Raw genomic sequence first — 25,163 nt, forward strand, 5'->3', positions numbered from 1 at the left:
ATCTACTATCTTGCACATATAGAACTTAGAACACACTAAACGTTTTGCATCGACTATCTTACACATATATAATTAGAAAAATACTAAACGTTTTGTATCACTATCTTACACATATAGAATTAGAAAAATACTAATCGTTTTGCGTCGCTATCTTACACATATATAATTAGAAAAATATTAATCGTTTTCTATCACTATCTTACACATATATAATTAGAAAAATACTAATCGTTTTCTATCACTATCTTACACATATAGAATTAGAAAAATACTAATCGTTTTCTATCACTATCTTGCACATATAGAATTAGAAGAATACTAATCGTTTTCTATCACTATCTTGCACATATAGAATTAGAAAAATACTAATCGCTTTGCATCACTATCTTGCAAATATACAATTGGAACACACTAATCATTTGGTATCACTATCTTCTACATATAGAATTAGAACACGCTAATCGTTTTGTATCAATATCTTACACATATAGAATTAGAACACACTAATCGTTTTGCATCACTATCTTACACATATAGAATTAGAAAAATACTAATCGTTTGGTACCGCTATCTTACACATATATAATTACAAAAATACTAATATTTTGTATCACTATCTTACACATATAGTATTAGAAACACTAATCGTTTCGTATCACTATCTTACACATATAGAATTAGAACACACTACTCGTTTCGTATCAATATCTTACACATATAGAATTAGAAAAATACTAATCGTTTTGTATCACTATCTTACACATATAGTATTAGAAACACTAATCGTTTCGTATCACTATCTTACACATATAGAATTAGAACACACTACTCGTTTCGTATCACTATCTTACACATATAGAATTAGAAAAATACTAATCGTTTTGTATCACTATCCTACACATATAGAATTAGAAAAATACTAATCGTTTTGTATCACTATCTTACACATATATATAACTAAGAATCCAGTTATTTTAAAAGCAAGGAAACTGTTGCTGGCATTGTGTTCGACCTGTACATTGTGTGGATTATATTGGTTAGTAGATAAAACAAATGTTAGTAATTTTTAAACTGCATACGATGCGCTTAAACAATAGGTACGAAACTAAATATTCCAATGAAGTAAATGTTGTATTGAAATTTATATACTTCTGTCAAAATACATAATATGTTCTGTAAAATCTTGCACAATGTTACAACTGATAATAAGTCCTAAATGAGTCCTGAAGGAATGGTAAAGTAATATTTTCACCATTAACCAATCTCAGTACAAGATACAATATAACAAGCTGGTTCAGTGTGAGCTTAATTTCTTTTTTTGTCCAAAGGCTTCTCGTGAGCAATTAAAATCTGATATTCAATAAAAAGTGAAAACATGATTACCAAGTAGACATTCACCAAATATATATATATATATATATATACATTGTAAGGGTTTAAAATAAAATGTACATTTTCTTCTACACTGAAACGCAACATAAGAAAGAAATAACGTTTTGGACTAAATAAAAATAAAATAATAAAATTTTAAAATCAGAGTATCATCAGGATTTCACTATATTACTTTACACTCTCCAACAAACGGATTGAAAAAGTATGGAATCAGAAACGTTTTCGAACTTTTTAGTGTACTGGAAATCTATGTCTTTATAGGCTTTATAATTATCAATAACTTCTGGTCAAAGCGAGCTACTTACATATATCAGAACTAAACTTAACCCAGGATTTAGCGTAACTAATGTAACTAATTCAATACTGGTCTACCTTTATAACATTATCAATATCGTAGTATATATGGTGCTGCCATCTATCGCTACACCATTTAGCTAAAAGCTTCTGTTGCAATTAATAGTCTTTCAGAGATTTATGTTTGCAATTTTTTTTCGATTTTATGTTTTCTTTCCGTGTCACTCTTTGCTGTTATTTTCAAAGTTATTTATAAAATTTCACATAAGGTTTTAGAGCAATTTCATGGTATCTAAGTAAAATTAATAACTATACCATACATACTCTACGAAAGTTGTTCTCAACCTGTGGTTCTCATACCTCTGGAGAGTACGCGAAAACTTTTGAAAAAACAGTAAAAGAAAATAAGCCTCACACCTCAAAATTGGAGAGCATTCTCGATGAGTTATTAACATATTCCACCATGCAGCTCTCAACGTTTGCACGCTGTTGAGTCACTTTTGGGTTATTTATTTTGATTTACCTTTTTATTAATATAAATTACCCTTAAGTTGTTGTTCTTTAAAAATATATATATAGGGTAAATAATTTTTATTTAAAAACTTACGACAATCGGTGTTTTTTCACACGGTGTTTTTTGACGTTCTGCCCATTCCTACTTCGTGTTGCTTTTAAACTAAATGAAAGGCGTATATAGCTTTTTTTTGTTTTGTTTTTTTGTTTTTTGAATTTCGCGCAAAGCTACACGAGGGCTATCTGCGCTAGCCGTCCCTAATTTAGCAGTGTAATACTAGAGGGAAGGCAGCTAGTTATCACCACCCACCGCCAACTCTTGGGCTACTCTTTTACTAACGAATAGTTGGATTGACCGTCAGATTATAAAGCCCCCACCTGTTTGGTGGGACGGGTATTCGAACCCGCGACCTGCAGATTGCGAGTCGAGCTCTCTAACCACCTGGTCATGCCGGACCTCCGATAAACTGAACCTGTATACATTCTTTCACTCCCGAGGCACAGCATCGTCATAACCCGATAAACTAAACCTATATACCTTCTTTCACTCCTGAGGATCAGCATTGTCATAACCCGATAAACTGAACCTATATACCTTCTTTCACTCCTGAGGATCAGCATTGTCATAACCCGATAAACTGAACCTATATACCTTCTTTCACTCCTGAAGATCACCATTGTCATAACCCGATAAACTGAACCTATATACCTTCTTTCACTCCTGATGATCAGCATTGTCATAACCCGATAAACTGAACCTATATACCTTCTTTCACTCCTGAGGATCAGCATTGTCATAACCCGATAAATTGAACCTATATACCTTCTTTCACTCCTGAGGATCACCATTGTCATAACCCGATAAACTGAACCTATATACCTCCTTTCACTCCTGAAGATCACCATTGTCATAACCCGATAAACTGAACCTATATACCTTCTTTCATTCCTGAGGAACAGCATCGTCATAATCCAATAAAACCAAGCATGCATATTTTATGTTTAGGGTTTAAAACAACTGTGACAAAATAAATCCTCTCCAAACCATTATCGTAAAGTTTTATTTTTACGGACCTTTCCACTCCCGGATACAGGGTTAACACAACTTCTTATAGAGACTGGACAGTCTGTGTTGCAATCAGCAATTCTAATAACTGATGTTTTTGTGTGTTTTGAAATTAATATAACCTATTCCATTTTTCTTTACACTTATTTCATTAATTCATACTGATTACAATGCTAATAATATATATATTTTCGGTTAATTTGTATGCTTATAAAGATTATTTTGCATTAATACATTACCTAAAAATAATCGTAACAAACATTGCAATATCTTATTGTTTTCTTCCTGCAAAGCGACATAATTGGCTTTCTGCACTCTGTCCACCGCGGAGAATAGAGACCCGAATTTTAGCATTGTAAGCCTTTAAACTTACTGCCATCCCAACGAGGGGCAGTGCTATATTAATTTGATATTCAAATTTGTTTATTGGATTTAAATTCATACATTTCAAAAGAGAGCTGTACCATTTCAAAACAACTAACGTTTAGTGACGAGAGACTTTTCAGACATAAAATGCATAAGTTCATTTTTTCACTAAAGTATATTAGGTAAGCATTGGAAACAGAAATCCAAGAACAGATAATTAGTGTGTGTTTCAAAAAATAATTAAAACTATTCAAACTTAAACTTCCTACCTTTAGGAGAACACGTTTTAGTTTTGTTTTGTTTTTACGAGGAGAAAACAATGTATGTTTATCATACTTTTAAGGTTTTATGTTTGGTTCTTGATAATTCTAGTAAATTTAAGCACGCAGGATACGAATAAGATGTTTGTTTATTCTCTTAGAAATACAAACTGATATGGTATAAACCAACTATCGCGAGAAACGTTCATAAAATTGTTTTTCATTTTGTTTTTATCAAAGGCAATTAGTTTTCCAATAATATCTAAAACATATTAGGATTACGTAGAACAAGTTTTTCTTTTCTTGAAACACTCAGTATTCAGACAAAGAAAAGTGTTTAGATAAAACTTAACTAATGAAAATACGAAAAGAATAAGTAATTAAGTAACAACAAGTTTGCAAACCCTTCTTTAACATAATGTCAGTGACTTCCAATTGTCAGCAAGTCTTCGTTGTTTCCTGAAAGATATTATTCAGATAAAAATCCACGTGTGTTATTTTTTATTACTTTACATTCGAAATTCTCAACTGAATAGCTTAAGTGATTATTAATTAATTATAATTTCTGAAGCTGAGTGCTGTTTGTTTGTTTGAAGTTAAGTACAAAGCTACACAATGGGCTATATGTGCTCTGCCCACCACGGGTATCGAAAGCCGGATTCTAGCGTTGTAAGTCCGCAGACATACCGCTGTGCCACTGGGGGCGCTAAGTGTTGTAAAGCATCTTACGTCGCAAATATGTAAACATTTTAAATGTGAACTATAGTTTATACAAAATGGTGGCGAATGCAACATTAAAATCGCGATATCTGTGGTTTCTAATAATACATAAAATACGTGTTTTTTTCAGTATTTCTAGATTCTTGGTGACATAAATTTTTTAAGGCCCATCCCAGATTAAATTACTATATGTTTTTGTTTTTCATGGTAATTTATGGTTAATTTTTTAATAAAAGAAATATTATTGTGTTTATAGCGCTTTAAACTTCATAATATTTTTATGATTAATGATGTGCTTGAAAATGTGATTATCTTGAGCATATTGGCATTAAGCAATAAAACAAAGAGCACTTCCGAAAACGAAACTGAAACCAGACGCCTGCAACTGACGTGTGAATGAGTTTTCATATAGTGTATAATGTCCGAAGCAAAAAGCTGCCTCGTGTTTTTTGTTGTTGTTGTTTATTTATTTATCTTTATTTTTTAGAAACTTTCTTTCAAACCAATAGTAACGAAGACGTTACTTAATTTCATTATCGAAATCAAAATTAATCTTATAAATAAAAATATAAGAATGCTCATAATCTAGTTAGTAGCGAAATGATATCGACCATGTAGTGAAATTAGTTATTATTTTTGTGATGTAAAATTAGCTAACTCTGCAAGTCTGTTTCGATTATCCCAAAAGTGACAAAATTAATAATAACTATATACGTTTTTGATTACAAGATAAAGTTTTATATACTTTTTACACAATAATAGAGATAAATTACGTAATGAAAATATACGTATATCTTAGGAATGCCAAAAATTGTGCATATGAAGCGATAAATAGCTTTTCGTTTTTCATTTTCGTGTATCTTAACAATGTCAGTGAATAGCTAGAACATTGTGCCATACAACCTAGGCAACAGTTCAATCTCTGATGACATAAGTATCTAGTTCGTTTTATCATACTTAACAGCTCGTTCACTCTAAATAAGTAATGTTCTAGGACTGGAATTTTTGGCTACTTGAAAATGGTGCAAGTTATGTTTAGTTGTTTGTAATTATGCACAAAGCTACACAATGGGCTATCTGTGCTCTGCCCACCACGGGTATCAAAACCAAAATCTAACAAATTAAACCAACATTGGAGAGAACCGAATACAGTATCTTACCCATAATTCTGAAAAACAATAATGCACTAGACTGTAATCAGATTAATAGTACAAACATTAGAATATAAACAAGAATGGTGTTAACTTTGATAAGAATAGATATATTAAACCCACATCGTTCATAATATTATATGAATTCGACATTATTGAAAATTATTTACACAGCTGAAATATGTGTTATTTAGCACGTCATTAAATATTGCAATAAAATTAAGTCGTTTGATTCTTGTTCAAGTTGTCTAATAATGTATATTAAATATTAAAATACGGGTTCTTAACGGTTTGGATCTACACACAAAATCCATTTTACCAAAAAATAATAAAATTTCATTAAATTCTTCTTTTCTACTTTCACTTTGTTTCAGCCCCCTAGTGGCTCACAACGCTAGAAACCGGATTTCGATACCCCTGGTGGGAAGAGCGCAGATAGTCTAATATGCTTCAATTTCAAACAAACAAATACTTTGTTACAAATTAGTTATACTTCATTGCTGTATTTATATTATTCAAATAAGTTCAAATTCCGAATAAGAGAAATTTGAAGAAGAAAAATATTATGGTGTGATGTATATATATGTATATATTATGGTTCATAGCAAACGTGATCTTCTATGTATATCATAAATTCAAACAGTTGCGAAACTACACTAACGAGACTAAGATTATCCAACCTCTTATTTCAAATTAATTCATATAATCTTAGTAAAGATTTGTTTTGATAAACTTTGTTGGTTAACAGAAACGTACTTCATACAAACCCAATTAAAAGTTAAAGAACAAATAGGAAAGCATATTATTTTATAACAACATAAAAATCGGTAACTTTAAGTCCCTTATATGAGGATAAGTTTAAAATATCCATCATATTTCTTGAGAATGGCTTATTAGTGAAACATTTCATTTTAATACAATACATAGTTTCTATACTACGTCTTAAAACACTAACTCAGCTCTCCACTCAATAGAAAGCCTGCTTGTTATTTTGACATAAATATGTTTCATCTGGCACAAATATTCAAGAAAAATTTTTAGTTTCATGTAAAATTATAAGATAAAATAAAAGTAAGAACAGCATTTTTTTTATTTATTATCAAGCTCAATGTTGCCTTTACTAAAATGAACTTAATTGCTTCTTAGATCGACATGTCGTTATATTCAAACCAGAACCATTGATATAAGTATTCAAAACAGCCAATTTACCATAGATTGGGAATATTATGAGCCATTAAGAAAAACAATAGTAAACATGTTATTTTCTAGCCACGTAGGAGCACTGAGTATTTTCTGAATCTTTCTTTGGAATTTTGATGCTCATAGGATTGGTCCATGTCACTCTCAGAACTGAAAACTTACACGCTTTTAGTAATAGTACAAATTACTTTATACCAAAAGTCGCTCTCAGGTTGAGAACTTACAAGCTTTTAGTAATAGTACAAATTATTTTATACCAAAAGGCACTTCTCGGGAATGACGACTTACAGGCTTTTAGTAATACCATAAATTATTTTATATCAAAAGTCACTCTCAGGAATGAGAACTTACTTGCCACAAATCAGGATTCCAAGAATCAAAGAGAGCAGTGAAACCTTTAGGTTCCTCTTTTTGTTTTACTGTAATGATAACAGTGTTGTCCAAGCTACGTTCAGTCGGATCTGTGCGTATATAATTCTTAAAAACAAACATAAACGGTATTACATTCACGTGGTTGTACGAAAACAAAATAATAAAAACAATCAACCATCTTAGAAAATTCTAATTATTAGTATTACAATATGATCACTAAAAATAAAACAACAACAGCAAAACGTCTACACACATAAATAATAGCTTTGAGCCTGAAATTAAAGCTCTTGTATTACTATATATAGCATTCATAGAAAAGTAAGTTGTTTGTCTCCAGAATTCGTTCACTTTGTAACATTAATTCAGAGTAATTACAGATTTACATTTTTCAACAAGATACATCAGATAAAAATAGAAAATTCCACATAAAAAGCAAAAATCACAAAGCATCATCTACAATAATAAAAGAGCATGTCTGTGTGTGTGTGACCGCCATAGCTCCAAGAGGAAAGAACATAGAAATCTGAAATTTTGAAAGCATACTAAGAGAAACCTGAGAGTATGCACCTGGGTATTATGACTTATCCACATGCGTGCACGTACGCATATTTTTATGAGACAAGCTAGCGAAAATACAACATAGAAAGAAATGTGACCGCTATATCTACCAAGAAAAAGAACCTATAAAACTGAAATTTTGCACCCATACTAAGTGAACCCTGAGAGTGTGCACCTGGGTATTATTACTTATCGTATCCACGTGCGTGCGCATCTTTTTAATGAGGCAAGCTAGCGAAAAACCACGTGGAAAAGAAGTGGTTCATTATATTACAAATAGAAATCGCAGACAAACAGGCACGCAAGTGTGTGTGCATGCGCGCATGCGCGTGTGCACGTACTTGTCTGTGTATATGAGACCACCATATCTCCAAGACGAATCAACCTAGAAACATGAAATTTTGCACCAATACTAAGCAGATCCTGAGAGTGTGCAACTGGGTGTTATTACTTATTCATGTGAGTGCGCGCATGCGCATCTTTTTATGAGGCAAGCTAGCAATAAACCACATAGAAAAGAAGTGATTCCTTATATAACAACTTCTAATATATAGAAAAGCTAGTGCATTTTGGTAACAATGCGTTCAAACAATGGCATTTATGTCATGTTGCGTAGCAACAAAAGTCTATAGGTTATACTTTTATGCTAAAATGGGTTCAGAGTACACACACTATCAACCTAATAACCCGAACGAAGCTGGGTACTTTCGCTAGTATAAAATAAGTAGTCCAGAATAATATAATAATGTAAGAACAATGATTTTGAAAAATATTTCAATAAAAATTGAATATGCAAAGGAATAGTCTTAACTAATGTCTACCAGTATTTTCGCGGATTTATTTTAGAAATAAAAATTCACTCTGAAATGTATATCGAAAATAAATGCTACTCAAAACATTCAGACAATTAAATCTGCCAAAATTATCAGTCATTAATCAAAACATTTGTCTAAGATCTTGCGAAACTTTATTTTGTAACTACCAGGGTGTTGAAAAGTTGTTTAAAACATTTTAGTAACCAAATCATGTGCAAATACATTTTTGAGACATTAATCTAAGATTGTTAACTATATCTTATGGAGTCGCCATCTATCGATCACATATATAAACTTAAGGTTATCACTTTCATATTACACAAAGCACTACTAATTTTCTTTGTAAACACAAGATAATTACACGTACTTTCGATCGCAATAAAAAAATTGCTCTATTAATACAAATATTTTTTGTATTCTATATTTTACAAAACGACTCTTTAAGTAGCGTTTAAATATAACGGAGCAAAACAGGCAGTTAGAGGGTTACTTTAAAAGTAAATATCGCTATCAATATTTTTTACCTCAGCAAGCTGTAAAGACATCTTCTTTTCTTCTTCGCTTGCTCCATCTCCAATCCAAACAAACACTTCTTCTCCGGAATCCAGCACCATAACATCATCAACAGACAGGTCCTGTGTTAGTTGAGTATAAACACTTATCTAACCGACTACATCACCAAAGTTTAAAATAAATTAGGATTCCCTAATCGATTATAAGAACAATATAATAAAGTTATCGTTTCATATGACAATAAAAATTATGAGAACTTTCTAAAATTTTTAAGTTTTCTTTTCATGAAATCTCACATGCAGTGCCCGATTTAAAATATTTGAATCGAAACTCAACTAACTAGCATAACTTATTTGACTTCCTTACACTTAAACCTTATGTTTTTTTAATCCTCCTTGGTCAGTAGTAAGATTACGGACATAGAACGCTAGAATTCGGGGTTCGAACTTTTTTTTACTTAAAAATCAACCCATCATTTGTTCAGAAAAAGATTACCTGCACTTGACATCACACCATTCAATGCAATCATAAAGTAACAACTGAATAATGTAAGAAACATTAAGTTTTTACCTTGAAGAAGGATTGAATGAGTTAAATTATTAAATTATTTTCATGTTGTTTTATCATCACTTTTTATGCAGGTGATAGAAACGACTCTGAGAAACTTTCTTGACAGTCTTACCTTTCAAACTTTCGATCTTGAGTTTGTGTCTTCATAAATAATGAAAAAAAGTAATATACAATAACAGGTACGTTTTCCTCGCTAGAATAAAGCGCTAAATCCTAACACATAAACTTATCAATGTCTAAAGAATGGGAAATAGATTATACCTCTTGCGTAAAGTTGTAGATCTCTTCCACTTTGAACTTTACATTTTCAATAGAACACTTGAAAAGTCGTGACTCCAACAACGGCTTATCCGGCAGTTCCCGTGACTTCTGGTATTCACCTTTTCCTCCAATACTATTCCAGAACTCTTTTGGTTCTTGCTCTTCTTGAACTTCTACGATGTTTCTAACGAGTGAATATTTAAAATACTTTAGGCATTTCTTTTGTATGTAAACATTTATTAAGAACAAGATGTCAATTTTGACATGTGCGTTTTGTAAATGCATTATACTAAGATGTCGGTTTTAAGAACAAAAACATCTTATGAAGAGCCTTCAAGATCTAAAAATATATATTCTTGATTCTTATTCCAACTATCAAATCCTTAAAAAGTACTTAATGTCCTCTAGCATAGTAAATTAACCACTAGATCTAAAGTGATTTCTTTCAAAACATAGATTTAGATCGTTATAAAAATGAATGAACATTTATTTTAAGTGAATGCGTTTACATATATAATAGTAGTTGTTTTACCGGCCTGGCGAAATCGTTGGAGCAATATTCTTGGCCATGGTTTGCTCCTCTTCATTAGACTCCTACAAAAGGAAGAGGAACAATATTTAGTTACTCCAGAGAACAGCAATATGGTTTATAATACTTGTAGATGAATACAACAATTAGGACTTAACATAGTTTATATAAGATTTGTAGAGTTTTTGAATACTTTTTAACTCACCATGTATCTTAAATTAACTTAGGTGTGTGAATAACATTATGTCATGTACCTAATTTGTTATTCGATATTATACAGTGGAACAACTGTTTAATGATTATATATAGATATCACATATTTTCCTTTTTTTTTTTTTCAAAGATGAAATTATGCTTTAAATTTTTCCTTTGGCGAAAAAGAGAAAAAAATCTACAATATCTATATATAATAATTAAATAGAGTTTGTGTAGTTTAACTAAATCTTCTTCATTATCACTAGCGAAGCAGAAGTAACCAAATGGCATTTAGCTTCGATTAAGTGTTGTTGTTTTTTTATTAAGAAAAGCAAAATCAGTCTAAAATACGTCTTATCAGTTTACAAGAAAGGAACAGAATCGGTTAGCTTTCCTAAACCTACAAAAATTGGAGCTTGATTTAGAAATAAGTGATTCCCCGTTCATTCGGGTAAGGTTTACCAGAAAGACATCAATATTTACTGGTGTATCCAAACATCTAGTACATACGATCTCTTTAAGTTCTCAGACTAATAGAATAAATAAGTGTACTCCATTTGTGAAAAACGTTGAAACGTACAAAGATTCACTTCACTCAAAACTAAAATAGAAATTGTATATAATCAACAAATCAAGATATTAAAAAATATGGAAAATAAATGTTGGACAAAATATAAGATCACTGAAAGAAAGTATCAACTTGCAAAACGAAACTTAAGCCAACAAAGAGAATAAAATCAATGGATAAAGTTTAAGCCCCTGAAAGAAACAAAAAAAAAACGGACTGATTAAAAATGTCCAATGCAGGCATGGCCAGGTGGTTAGGGCGCTTCTACGCGCAATCTGAGGGTCGCGGGTTCGAATCCCTGTCACACCAAACATGCTCGCCCTTTCAGCCGTAGGGGCGTTATAACGTGACGGTCAATCCCAATAATCGTTGATAAAAGAGTAGCCCAAGAGTTGGCGGTGGGTGGTGATGACTAGCTGCCTTCCCTCTAGTCTTACACTGTTAAATTAGGGACGGCTAGCGCAGATAGCCCTCGTGTAGCTTTGCGCGAAATTCAAAAACAAACAATTCCTAACAAAATTCAATAGAAACGATAACTTTATAAAAAAGGGAGTTTATGCATTTACTTTAATTTTTAATTTTTAACTCAAATTTCTATAAGATTGCGTAGTTAAAAGGTGATTCATAGTTAATTTCACGAGTCGGTAATAACACTAGCTCGTGTTGCTTTGCGCGAAATTCAAAACAAGACAAATAAAATAACACCAGTTCACTCGCTTACTGTCACAAAGATTTTCTACGTAATTTATGAGGTTGCATTTACCTTTCCAATCCATATATATGTCATTTGTGGAGTCTCAAGCACGAAAACATCGTCAGAATTGAGTGATGATGTCTTTTCAGGAACCTTATGCAAGAACAACCAGAAAAATAGCTTTACATCTAGTAGAAAAATACACGCTCAGGTTTAACTTACTGAATACAGTACAGTTGAGTTTATACTGACTTATCTCCAAGACTTAGTGCATTCCGGGGTCTGGTGTATTAGGTCAAATACAAACAAAAATTGTGAATTAAAAAGTTAAAAACAGCCAAAATGAGATATAATATATATATATATATATAATAAAATGACGTTTCACCACCGTTAATGTAACATTATCAGAAATATATATACAATGAAACGACGTTTCACCACCGTTAACGTGGCATTATCAAGACGCTTTCTTTTCTATCCCATTTTAGCTATTTACGAATTGGATTTCTTTTAGTGTGTGGGATGATACCTTCAGAATTTATATTCTAAAAACTAACTTTTTAAATATAAGTCAAAGGTTTCAAACTGACACTTTGTGAACTGAATACAAATAATTGCATCTGAAAACAGATTTAAAAGTTCTTTTTAAATGAGTGCATCTTAAATTTATCTCGTTTATTATACTAATCTGTTAAATTTAGTGCATTTGTTAAGTACAAATAAACGGAAGTTGACTTTATTTGGTGAGAATGTTGTGCATACTAGCCTAAATACCAATTTATTAGTTTAGTTGGATTAAACTTCTTTAAGATTAATTTATAAAAACCATAAAGCTAAACTCATTTTTTTTAAATAAATGTGTTTAACAGTTTTACGTTTATTTTTTTATTATTATTATTCATACTTATGGTATTTGAAAAGTTTACGAGAGGGCCTTAAAAATTTAATCGAGATAAGTATTGACCTTCTAACCATTATTTATATTGGGTTATTCTAAAACCAATCAATTACCTTAGATTTGAAGGGTTTTTCACCCCAATTTTTTTAACATTTTTGAAATTCCTATGATATCCCTTATAAATTACCGAATAAAAAAGCTACTGAAAGTTAATCACACTTCATAACAACGGTCCTTGCTACTCATGGAATTACACTTTCCAACCTTCGATCGTGCTCAGCCTGATGATTATGATTGCCCAACTTTTAAGTAGGTCAGAAGCATAAATGTTTACTGGAGTTGTAGCATAGATAGACGTGACAGAAGGAATGTAGTCGAATGGGATTGTTATGATTTCGGATTCTTTGACCATCTTTCTCAGGAAAACAGGCAATGATTTCAAGATTTGGCTAAAAGCTCGTGAAATTTTGATACTGCGACAGTTATTGTCAAGCAATTTGCAAATATACATAACATCTCGACCACTACTATATCTCAGCCCGCCTAAAGAACAAAAGGCCTCGTCGACACTGGATATGGCAGATATTATTTGGTTGACAATATTGTTATGTTCGTACACTTTCTTTTATATGAGAAGTCCTTATTAATAATTCATATCCTTGTTTGTCATATTTTTATCAAAATCAGGAGATATACCAATCATCAACGCAGTAGCTGCTTGGGTCGGAGGATTCTCTCTGTCGTAACATTGGCCTTCACTTTGTATACAGGGGCGTTGTTTCAGATTCGTCTGGGATGTAGTTTCGTAGAGAAGCCCATTGCTGTTCTAAACGCTCTGCTGTGTGATTTTTTTTTTCGTTTACACTCAGGAACACATGAGGATTCTGTTTTCAAATATTGTGCCATTTGAGTCTAAATCGTTTGATAATCTTGCTATATCAAAATCTTTCCTCGAATATGGTTGGATATATTCCTTCAGTCATTTATGTATACGTGTCTTCGGTAAACTGTCGAACGGTCGAGAACTCTTCGTGAACCAAATATATATATGCTGTACATGTCTCCTGCTCATTACGTCATGGCTCTATCTATACCAATACCCCACTGCTAACACAAATGCAAATCGTTCATATAAAATGCGATTGATCTTCTGTGTTTATTGTTACTTTAATATTATATTGAGTACCTCAAAAAAGATGGAAAAAAGCCCCTCTTTCCTCATCTAGAAAAACATCAGCATTCAGTGGATGAGTTGAAACAATTTGAACAATTATACTGTTCAAAATATCTGTATCATAGCTTTGAAATCTAAACAATTAAATGCATGCATACTTCAAAAGACATAACCATTATTACCTGTTCTGCTCGTGTGTCCCACTCACAAGTACCTTTAATGTGAAACATCCTGGTCCCGTCTTTGTCGTAGGTGTCATGGTCGTGGATGTTTCGAAAGCCGCTAGCGTGACCTCCCATGAAAGTTATCATCTTACCCTTGAAGATGTGAAGGAAATGTTTGGGCTCAACACCTTGAACCACACGAACCTGTTAAATAAAAACCCTAATTACCAGAAATGAAAAGAAAAACGCATTGAACCCTTCCAAACCTCACCACAATTACCCATATAAAAAGGGCTATTTTTTTCTCAGTAATTACTGTAATTAAAGATTAGGAAGCCTAAATATTAGAAACGTTTATAAAGATAAAAACAAGGTAACTAACAAATCCCTTATTAATTTCACAGCAATGGTTAACACAGATTAACTGGTACGTCGATTGCGAATTGCTTAGCTTTAAGCTTTTACTTTACTTCATATTTAAATATATAAAAATAAATGTTATTGTATCAAACGTCTTAAACTAAAAATGAAAATTTATTCGTAATTTTAGCGAATTCCAGAATGTCCACTTTACCTGAGTAGCTTTGCCTCCCAGATCATTGTCCAGTTTAACAGTCCAGATAGCTGACGAGGTTTTTTCATCCTGGGTACTATCCAAACCCTGTAAACCAAGAAAAATAGAACAATGGTCCATAATTTAAATACAAATATATCTTGAAAGAAAGGTAGTACTGAAAAATAGAATCTACTCTAAATTTTTAAACATTAGAAACAATCAAGTAGTATACACCACATAAATCAAAAAGTTGTCAAGAATCTGGGAAGTGTAAACTTACAATATAAACTTACAATGTAATATATAAATTCAAATTAGTAACGTTAATTGGGTTAGAGACTCTTCAAACTACACTAAAAGAAAACTAAAATAGAAATTGCATATAAATAGTTTTGACAATTGTGTTTTATAAACCTATGGTTTGAATCAAAAATTGACTTTAGAAACAAAAACAAAGTCTCTAATCACCTGCCAAAAGTAAATAATGAAGTGTTGTCGTTCATTTTTCAAGTACGTGTATTTGATAACATAGCTGTCACCACCAAAAAAGAAACCGTATATATTGGGGTCGAGAGGTGATAGCTCGAAATTTTCGATTCTCCATATCTACAAAGTTAAATAACAATTATAGATATTAATATTCATGTTTCAAACAACCTAATAAATACATACTTCATTATAATATTTTTGATTATTTAGCTCTATTTTTATTTAAATTTCATTATTAAAACTAATATACAAGAGGAAAACACTTTTCTCTCTTCTATGTAAATTTGAGCAATATTCTGGTTCACAATATTCTTATATGTAACACATAATATATTTAAAATTTTCTTTCTGTTTGGTTTGGTTTTGTTTGTTGTTGTTGTTTTTTTACATCTGATAAATACAAGTACAACATAAGAAAAAACTGAAGCTGGTCTCTTTTTTTTTTACTATTATTATTTTTGAAAGTGACATTTCTTGTTATATATATATATATATATATATATATATTCATATAAATACAAAAGTTCAAAATACAAAGTTATAATCAACTGCAAGATGATGAAAAGTTCAGTACCTAAACCACAGATGAACAATTAAATTAAATTCGCGCAGAACATCACAAGCAGATATGATAAATTATAATAATTACAGGGTATAATTTCAGGAAGATAACTACTGCGGAAGCACCTAGAAGGCGTTGGTGTTGGGGAGTATTATCACGTTTTCTCCAATTATCTTTCAAAAGCAGGTAACAAACTAGTCATGACGAACAGCTAAACAAGAGGTAAAGCCAAAGTGCTTAAACCTGTAAATTCCTAGATTTAGACTACAATTCATCATCCATGGCCAATTGTGGATGTGGTATTAACCTTATACAATATATATTTGCGTATATGAATCAAACATTTCGTTTTCCATACCTCAGTCTGTCCCGAGCCATCATCAGGCATAAAGCCAAACGCTTTTCCCAAACTTTTAGCAATCAGTCTCCTTTTTTTCCGATGAAGAGACAGAATGTTAAATCCTCCATCTGGTTGAGTTTCTAAAAAGTGAGAATCGTCTAAAATGTTGTTGTTTTTTTGTTTGTTTTTGTAACTAATTCTAAGAAACTTGGGCTAAAGAAGAGCTAATTCATAGACCTGCCTTAAATGAAAAACATTATCACAATCAAGTCATATTATAACGGTTAAGAACATTGAGCATGGTGTTTAACAGTGTACAGCAACTGCTTAGAATGATTTTGAATAAGTACTAATCTTTGAACACTTCAGTTAGAACGCTTGCATAGCAATAGATCTTGGCAAATCTTAGAACACTTCAGTTAGAAAGCCTACATTATGATAGATCTTGGGAAATCTTGGAACATTTTAGTTAAAAAGCCTACATTACGATAGATCTTGGCAAATCTTTGAATACTTACAACGTTAATTACTATTGTTAATAAAATCGTTAGAAGAAGGTCAATATGTACATTAACTAATTTTCCTACGCATTTGCTTCATTATGTCACATAAATCAAAATTCTTGGGGAAGGTGAACAGCTCTTTTTTTGTCGAAAAACTATCTTACTTCAAGTCTAAGATGATAACTGTGCTATATAATACTAACTTCATTAAACATGTTTATTTCAATGAAGTGTCTTAGAGGTTATTTCATGAAACCGTATCATTAGATCACTTTACATGTAACATAAATTACCCTTTTATGGTTTTCTTGGTCAGTTCACCTGTTACCGATCCGTCAAGTTATTTCTTTATACTGTTAATCTTGTATTGGGCCTTTTTTATACCTGTATTACACCTTCTTTATACTTAGATTATACAATTCTTAAGCCTATATTACACCTTCTTTGTATATGTATTACACTTTTGTACCTGTATTATATCTCTTTATACTTGTATTACACCTTTTTTATACCTGTATTATATCTCTTTATACTTGTATTACACCTTTTTTATACCTGTATTATATCTCTTTATACTGGTATTACACCTTTTTTATACCTGTATTAACATCTACATTATAGTCCAATACACAATGCTTATTATTCAAAATGACCCCACGAGTGACCCACCAGCTATCTCCTCAGGTTTGTAAACACGACCGAGTCCAACCTGATCTTCTTGTTCTTTCCAGGAGGCAAAGAATTGTTTAAACATGGGTGGTTCTCCTCCTTCGATGATTCGTGTAATTGACACCCATTTCGGATAGTTACGGTAATCTAAGTATTTCTGAAATAGGAAGAAATTTCATTAAAAATTATAGTAATAATGCGCTCATACTCATACTCTATACCATATTTCTTATAGTTGGATAAGCGTGTTTAGCCTCACTTCACAAGAAAAAAACATATACTATTCATGTTTAAGGCTATATTACATAAATAACTTAATTCACGAATTTACTACTCATGTTTAAGGCTATATTACATAAATAACTTAATTCACGAATTTACTACTCATGTTTAAGGCTATGCTATATACATAAATTAATGCAAGTATTTTACAATGAGATGCAATCTTTTCAGCTTCTCTTCAAAGAAATACTTTTATCTTTCTACCCTGGCTTTTCCGATAACTTTGAAAACAGAATATTTTGTTCCTGCAGAACAAGAGTTCTTAATGTTATTCTTTATTTTGTTAATTAAATAGCTGTTGTATTTTATTCCCATATTTTCATTACATTGTTTAGCTTTGATTGCACATTACATTGTTTAGCTTTGATTGCACATTACATTGTTTAGCTTTGATTGCACATTACGTAGGCATATGAAATATTCTAATGTTTTAGAAGCATTTAAAATCAAAATTATTTTTCTTTTTACGCATTATTTTCTTTCAAAATATTGAAATTATGTTCATTATTAGCGTTATTCTCGTTTTATGAATCCAGAGACAGTGGATGTAGTCTATATTCCGGAAGTTACATCCATTTTTGACAGTTTTTCGAATTGGTTAAAGCTAGAAACGATACTGGAATGAAACAAAGAAAAACAACTGCACTTTGCAGACGTAAATCTTTCCCACGGTTGTGTTTTTAATTGATAACATAAACGAAACGGAGATAAACACAATTACTTATCTGCTTCAATAACTGTATACACACACACACACACACACACACAAAACAGACCGCAAAATTCCCTGTCAAAACGAAGTTATGCATTATTCATCCACAAGTTGAAATTAAAATTAATTGGATATGTAAAAATATATATTGATTATTTACAATAGTTCCTAATAAACAGAAACTAAATCTGCAACTTATTTACATAAAAACATAACAAAATGTATATATACACTAAATAAGTATAATAGGAGTTGATAGGCTTACCTAGAGGTACAGCGCAATAGTTATACTGTAGAAACATGCGCCAGAATAAGTTCGTACACATAAATTATGCACGAAATAAATGCGACCTATAAAGAGTCATGCTTTTGTAGTATTCCAAGTAGGAGTTGATTTATGTAAACTAATGTGTAGAGTTGTCATTGAAGAAATACATTAACTAATCATAAATACAGCTTCCACCAGAGTGAGATTATTTATATACTATTAATGGCTGGAGACGGCTTGAATGGGTAATGAAGAAAACTTTAATATAAGTTTAACATAACAGCAAATGTACAACGTTTCGACAAGTCGAAGAAATACAAGTTGAAGAAATACATTAACTAATCATAAATACAGCTTCCATCAGAGTGAGATTATATATATACTTTTAATGGCTGGAGACGGCTTGAATGGGTAATGAAGAAAAACTTTAATATAAGTTTAACATAACAGCAAATGTACAACGTTTCGACAAGTCGAAGAAATACAAGTTGAAGAAATACATTAACTAATCATAAATACAGCTTCCATCAGAGTGAGATTATTTATATACTTTGTCATCATATAAAACCTTTTCTCACCTCAGCTATTTTCATGGATTCTTTTCTCTCTCTTTGGCTAGCACCTTTTCCAACCCATACGAACAGACTACTAACACCACTATCTAAGATGAAGCATTGCTGAAATAAAGTACACATACATATTTCATTTAATAAAAAGTACTGTTATTTTTTGTCATTATTAAGTGTAGACCTCATAATCTACAACGTCAAAATATATATTGGTTGACTATTATCGAAGTGAAATTTTCAACTCCGTTTTCATACTTCGCTCTAAAAATTTTGCTATTAAAAAAAGTATTGTATGTGAGGCTTTTAAGTCAGGCAACTTTAAAACTATGAAGTTATATTAGAAATAAGAGGATGGTACTATTATGCCAAAAGTGTTTTTTGTAGCGTATTATATAGTGTTTAACTATGTCTTATATAGCGTTTAATTATTTAGTTATTGAAAAATACTAAAGTTCGAGCAATATTTCAATGGACATTAAAGGGTTTGAAAACATTACAAAAATAGTGTTTTTAACGACAATAAAACAAATATTTTTGTAAAATAAGTATTTTCGTATTATATAACAAATGTATATATATTTATAAATAAAAATAAAAATACATTACATTACTATCCAAGAGTTTTTGTTTCAAAGGTTTTTCAGCAATATGTTCCACCTTCAGTGGCCCTTCATCATCAGAGACCCTAGTAAATTGATAAATATATAAAGATGCAAGCGGATATTTTTGTAACACTTCAATTAATATATAAAAATATCATGAACAATAACTTTAAAGTATAAAAAAAAATCAAACAAAATTTTTTATAACAAACAATGAATATACTGGTATTTGATTTTTATTACATTATTGTTCATAGATATTACATTTCTTAGAGAATGGGATATTTTTTAGGTAAAAAAAAACTAATTATTCATAAAGTAATCATGTAATTACGCAGTTTTTATTGCTAATGACTTCTTCTTTGTGTTTCCTCAAATGTTACGTGATAGATTTCGCTTTCCTCAGTATCCATATCTATTTGTATTCTAGTTATGGGACATATATGTCTATAATAGTTTGAGACTTTCCTGGAATCTAGCTTTCATTTGAAAAAAAAAAACAGTTTATCACATCGCATGCTTCAAAACAAGCGTAAAACACTTCTGGTATTAGAAAGCTAAACCTTTTTGTTTTGACGTTTATGTAAATATTTCCAAACAAGGCCTAGTAAATGACACTATTTAAAAGCCAGAATTAACTCGCTTCAATGATGGTGAATTATGTCATTATTAATAAATCAAACGTGAGCCATGTGTTCTGCAAATAGCAGTTATGTAAGAAATGGCATTACTTGTACAGTGTCACCGCCGTTTCTTTCGTACGTTCATGTTCAACGTCGTCACCTCCCTCAGTAGCCTCTTTTACATCACTCTCAGAGCCGCTGCCTAACTCTTCGAAGAACTTTTGGTGGTCAGCAGGGCTGCTGTGTTCATCTATAATATAATACGAGTTAACTGTACGCACTCAGATCCTACGTTCTTTAGAACTAACAGCTTAACGAAGAAAATAAAAACCCAAAACCATCGTAGCTACTATATTCATTTATAACTACTAAAAGTTTTAATATTGAGAATAGTTTCAAAAGGTGTTCAACATTATAAAATAGAAAGTAATTACACAGTCTATACTTGCCACGAGGTTTGTGTATTTTCTGATGAACTATCTTTGTGTTGAATATTATGCAATATACACACACGTCATAAGAATGTGACTTCAAACACTACAATCACGAACCACTATTGTGGCTCATAATAGGGATCGCAAAGAATTGCACAAAATTCTAATAGCACGTTCGGACAAAAAGCGCTAATTACTTAAACAGTAAAGATTCAGTTCAAACAATCCTTTAAGACCTTTACTATTGACTGCTAAGGCTGTACACGTATAAAAGTGCACAAAAAAAGCATGCATGTTAGAATGACAAGGAAAAGAAAATCCGCTAAAAACGTCCCGTTTTTAATTCTTCTTAATATTATTATTCTCTTACCAGTCTACAACAAAAACGGCTTTGTATATTGCACACAAAATAAGGTACTGCGAAGATCGTATTCTAGTGTAAACGATGTTATCATTACCCCTTGAAGTTAGCTTTCTTACAAATATGTGTTTTTGTTGTTTTTTTTCCTTAAAAAAACTTAAATACAGGGTAAATTACCAGGCAATAATTATAGATGAACATTAGATGACTATAACATGTACATACCCAATGCTTTGTACGCTATACAATCGGTGTCTTTAGGGAGCAACCTCTATATTATGTATAAAGTGAAGGATTAAAAAAAAATCAATCCACATAATATTACATTTTATTACACACATTCATAGAATAATTACTATAAAAGACACGAAGATGTATTTAAAGCCATGTTTTAGACGTATATGTTTTATTTGAAAATGCTGCTTTTCTAGTGGTGAAATTGTTTTATCGCTTAGTGGGGATTGTTTCGTAGTCTATACATATATTTACTCATTGCTATGCATTATGTATCGAAAATTTAGTTACACATTTTGTATTTTCTGTACAAGTAGTATCTTTTGTGCGCCAGGATGATCGCTCTAATAACTGGATTAAAAGATTAAACCCGCCATCTACTGTTATTAAGGCACTTCTTAACAAATCAAACTACCAAATTCCTTCCCACTCACAAATAAGGACCATTCTAAGGCCTGATTTCAGGGTACTATGATTTATCTCAATGTTCATATAAACTTGAGATGTTCTCTGAGGTCCAGCTGGACACAATACTACTTGAATAGATACGAGCGCCATCTTAGGGAGTGGTTGAATGTATCCTCAAACTGAGAATTCTCTGGTGGCCGCTACACGTGGAAGTGCCTGGTGTACAACTAGCCGGCATTCACCATTCAATTCATTAAACTACTATTCCATCTACAATGATGATTGGTAGTGTGCACCTACCAAATGTATCTCCTCTGGTGCTGCTGCCCAGCACTAAAAGTAGTAAAATGCTGAAGACTGGTAGCCAAGAATCACTACAAATGAGAGCTAAGTGCAGCCTGGCTTACTAGCAGCTGCTGGTCCCAATCCCAATCTTGGCAGTTGTTTTGGTTTTAAATCTTTCAAGCCTCTTCGGGACCTGAAAGATAACCAGGGACGCTCAGAAATGGTTGTTTCTCTTCGCCCCGCTCGCGAAACTTGGTAATTTTTAAAGTTTAGAATCGTGATAGTTGTAGAGATATCGAGTAGCTTCTTGGTGTAGTATAACGTGTGAACTCAAGACTGCCGGGAATAGCGTGCTGAGAGACAAGAAACAGGAAGTCGGGAGACGGAAGGAGAGGTTGAAAATGCATGGTGGGTGATGATATCTGAGTGTCTAGACCAAGGCTGAGACGAAAGTAGCTAATTCCTGGGTAATGACCGATCTGAAAGAGATACTAAGTCATGACAAAGATTCAATGCATTATTGATTTTATCTTTGGGCCAAGTTCTTATAGGATTTATAGATTTTAATTGTACTAAGGTTAAAACCTCATTTCATATAAAGACGTCTACACTTGTATTTAAAGTGGCTTACCGTATTAGGTATTGATTAGAGTCTAACATTAATTTTGATTCTGATTCTGTAGTCTACTGTTTCTTTTACTGGTTCACAGAACGATCCTTTTCAGGGATGGGATCCAAATTTCAAGGGAAAATTTTGCTATAAGGGGAAACGGAATACCCCGAGAAAACCTACTTTCACAGCCGGGGCGCCGAATACAATTCTTGAGTGGGGCAAGGATTATTAAAACCTGTAGGTTACACAAAACCTTTTAAAATAAACTTGAAAGGTGAAAAATTCGAAAGTAGCCTCGGAAATGCTTGATCGAAATTGTCTTTGGAGTTTCAGTTGTCTGTGGATATGGTGTCTAGGTGAGCGTAGCACCGCTTGTTTGGGTACAGGTCCTTGGTTAAACGGAGATGGAGCTTCGGTCATGCAGGCATAGGGTGATTAGCTGCTGGTAGTCCATTTGATTGCCCTTGCAATAAAGTCTACGACCAAAACGAAGACCTTCACAGGTGTGTGTGTGTCAGATATATGTGTTCTAGTGACCCCCACCTCCCTACAGAATCTTAAAATCGAATTATTTTGTATCTATAAACACATACGCATATGTTAGCTACAAAATGGTGACGTAGCTCATGTACGAGTAAGAGAAAAGTGAGTTAAGCTTTTAAAACTCATATGAAATTTGTTGGCTTCATCAAGTAATATCGAAATGAAAAACACGTGTTCTTTTCCTTGGTAAAAAATGTTGTTATCAGTATTGTAAATAATAAACATATATATATGTAATGGAAAGTTTAGATTCTAAGGTTTCATGCATTCCAAATAACTTTGGTCTACATAAACCTACTCCACCTGATACCCAGTTATTTTCCATTAGAAAACTCAACTATCTGTCAAGCATACAAAAAGAGGTCTTATTTTAGAAGGCTTCGTGTCTACATAAACCTACTCCACCTGATACCCAGTTATTTTCCATTAGAAAAGTCAACTATCTGTCAAGCATACAAAAAGAGGTCTTATTTTAGAAGGCTTCGTGACTCTTTCATTATTTTTCATGAAATTGATGAAACAAAAATAATAGTTACTCAATTATTACTATGTCTGGCATATTCCAGCCGACCTGATGAGCCCTGAAACTGGACGAAAGACCTTGTCGCACTAGATATGGTTTCACTCACAAATTCTTGGGAATACTGACAAAAATTGATCTATCTTTAAAAAACTTAATCTTTCTACTTGCAAAAACGATCTTACTCTTACTCTATACAAGAGGTTTCACATTTATAGTTACAAAAAGCGATCTTGCTGTAGAGAGTATCACCTTTCTATCATATTTAGATATATATATGTATATATATATATAGATAGATAGATATTGTGTCACTTTAATTTAGCTGTTAATTTCCAAAAGCGATAGTTAGGGAGTCGAATTTTTTGTGAACGAAACACTTTGTTTATTTTTCAATATCAGGTTTGTTGGTTACATACACGTAAAAAGGAAGCAAATATATTTTGTTTGCAAAGCTATCCACTTTTTGAAAATATTATTCTTTAAACATAATTCAGTCTACACTTATCTATTCTAATCTACTCTTAGCACCTTTACTTAGGATAGGTCTAATTAATTGACACTTGCACTTTTAGCCCCCTTTTTCAGTCTCCCAGTTTCTCACCAGTAAGCTTCACGGCTTACAACATTAATGTTTGGGATTCGATCCGTGCAGCTGACACGAAGCAGAATGTTCTTTGGATAGCTTTGCGCTAAGACAGACATTCGTTACATCTTGTTTGTTTGTTTTTTGTTGTTGTTTTTGACGTAAGTAAACAATCCTTCTGATTATAGAAGATAAATTATATAGGTATTAACACATTTACACTGTTTAATGAGAACAAATGCATTTAATACATCCTTTTATTTCACGATCTTTGAGCATAATCGATATGATTAACAAAGATACATACATATATATATATATTGTACTGATGTGAAAATGTTATAAATACAAAAAGGTTTAAGTTAAGCTGTGAGAAACTGAGAAAGATATGTTGAAGAAGAAGGCGTTTTCATCCTTTTCCTGTTACTCGGTTTATCAGCGTTAACTCATCAGTCCTCCAACAGGATTTCCCTAACATAACACACGTATCTACTACCGATAAATTTCACAACCCGTGCTTGAAAACCATGTTTACTTCAGATTGTTCTCTTTAAATATTAAACTTCACTCTTGTGTTGTTTAAATAGAGCACTTATCTCAACGTTCTCACTATAGATGAACTCATTTTATTAATTATCTCAACATTCTCACTATAGATGAACTCATTTTATTAATTATCTCAACATTCTCACTATAGATGAACTCATTTTATTAATTATCTCAACATT

General features: G+C 31.9%; 1 protein-coding gene across 1 annotated transcript in view; it reads right to left on the reverse strand.

Moving 5' to 3' along the window:
* Positions 1-4,022: 4,022 nt before the first annotated feature.
* The window catches only part of LOC106467913 (gelsolin, cytoplasmic-like), a 41,143-nt gene continuing 20,002 nt past the window's right edge, over positions 4,023-25,163 (reverse strand). Inside the window, exons 6-19 of the mRNA XM_013928335.2 lie at positions 20,560-20,701; positions 19,833-19,911; positions 19,236-19,334; positions 17,396-17,552; positions 16,242-16,363; positions 15,301-15,438; positions 14,851-14,937; positions 14,295-14,480; positions 12,107-12,190; positions 10,584-10,645; positions 10,052-10,235; positions 9,232-9,342; positions 7,314-7,439; positions 4,023-4,350 (exon numbers count right to left, since the gene is read on the reverse strand). Coding sequence (XP_013783789.1) covers positions 4,330-4,350; positions 7,314-7,439; positions 9,232-9,342; positions 10,052-10,235; positions 10,584-10,645; positions 12,107-12,190; positions 14,295-14,480; positions 14,851-14,937; positions 15,301-15,438; positions 16,242-16,363; positions 17,396-17,552; positions 19,236-19,334; positions 19,833-19,911; positions 20,560-20,701 — 1,598 coding nt within the window. The 3' untranslated portion in view covers positions 4,023-4,329. The remainder of the gene's footprint in view (positions 4,351-7,313; positions 7,440-9,231; positions 9,343-10,051; positions 10,236-10,583; positions 10,646-12,106; positions 12,191-14,294; positions 14,481-14,850; positions 14,938-15,300; positions 15,439-16,241; positions 16,364-17,395; positions 17,553-19,235; positions 19,335-19,832; positions 19,912-20,559; positions 20,702-25,163) is intronic.

The sequence above is a fragment of the Limulus polyphemus genome, unplaced genomic scaffold (assembly GCF_000517525.1).
Source record: "Limulus polyphemus unplaced genomic scaffold, Limulus_polyphemus-2.1.2 Scaffold2, whole genome shotgun sequence".
In the NCBI taxonomy this organism is placed as follows: domain Eukaryota; kingdom Metazoa; phylum Arthropoda; class Merostomata; order Xiphosura; family Limulidae; genus Limulus; species Limulus polyphemus.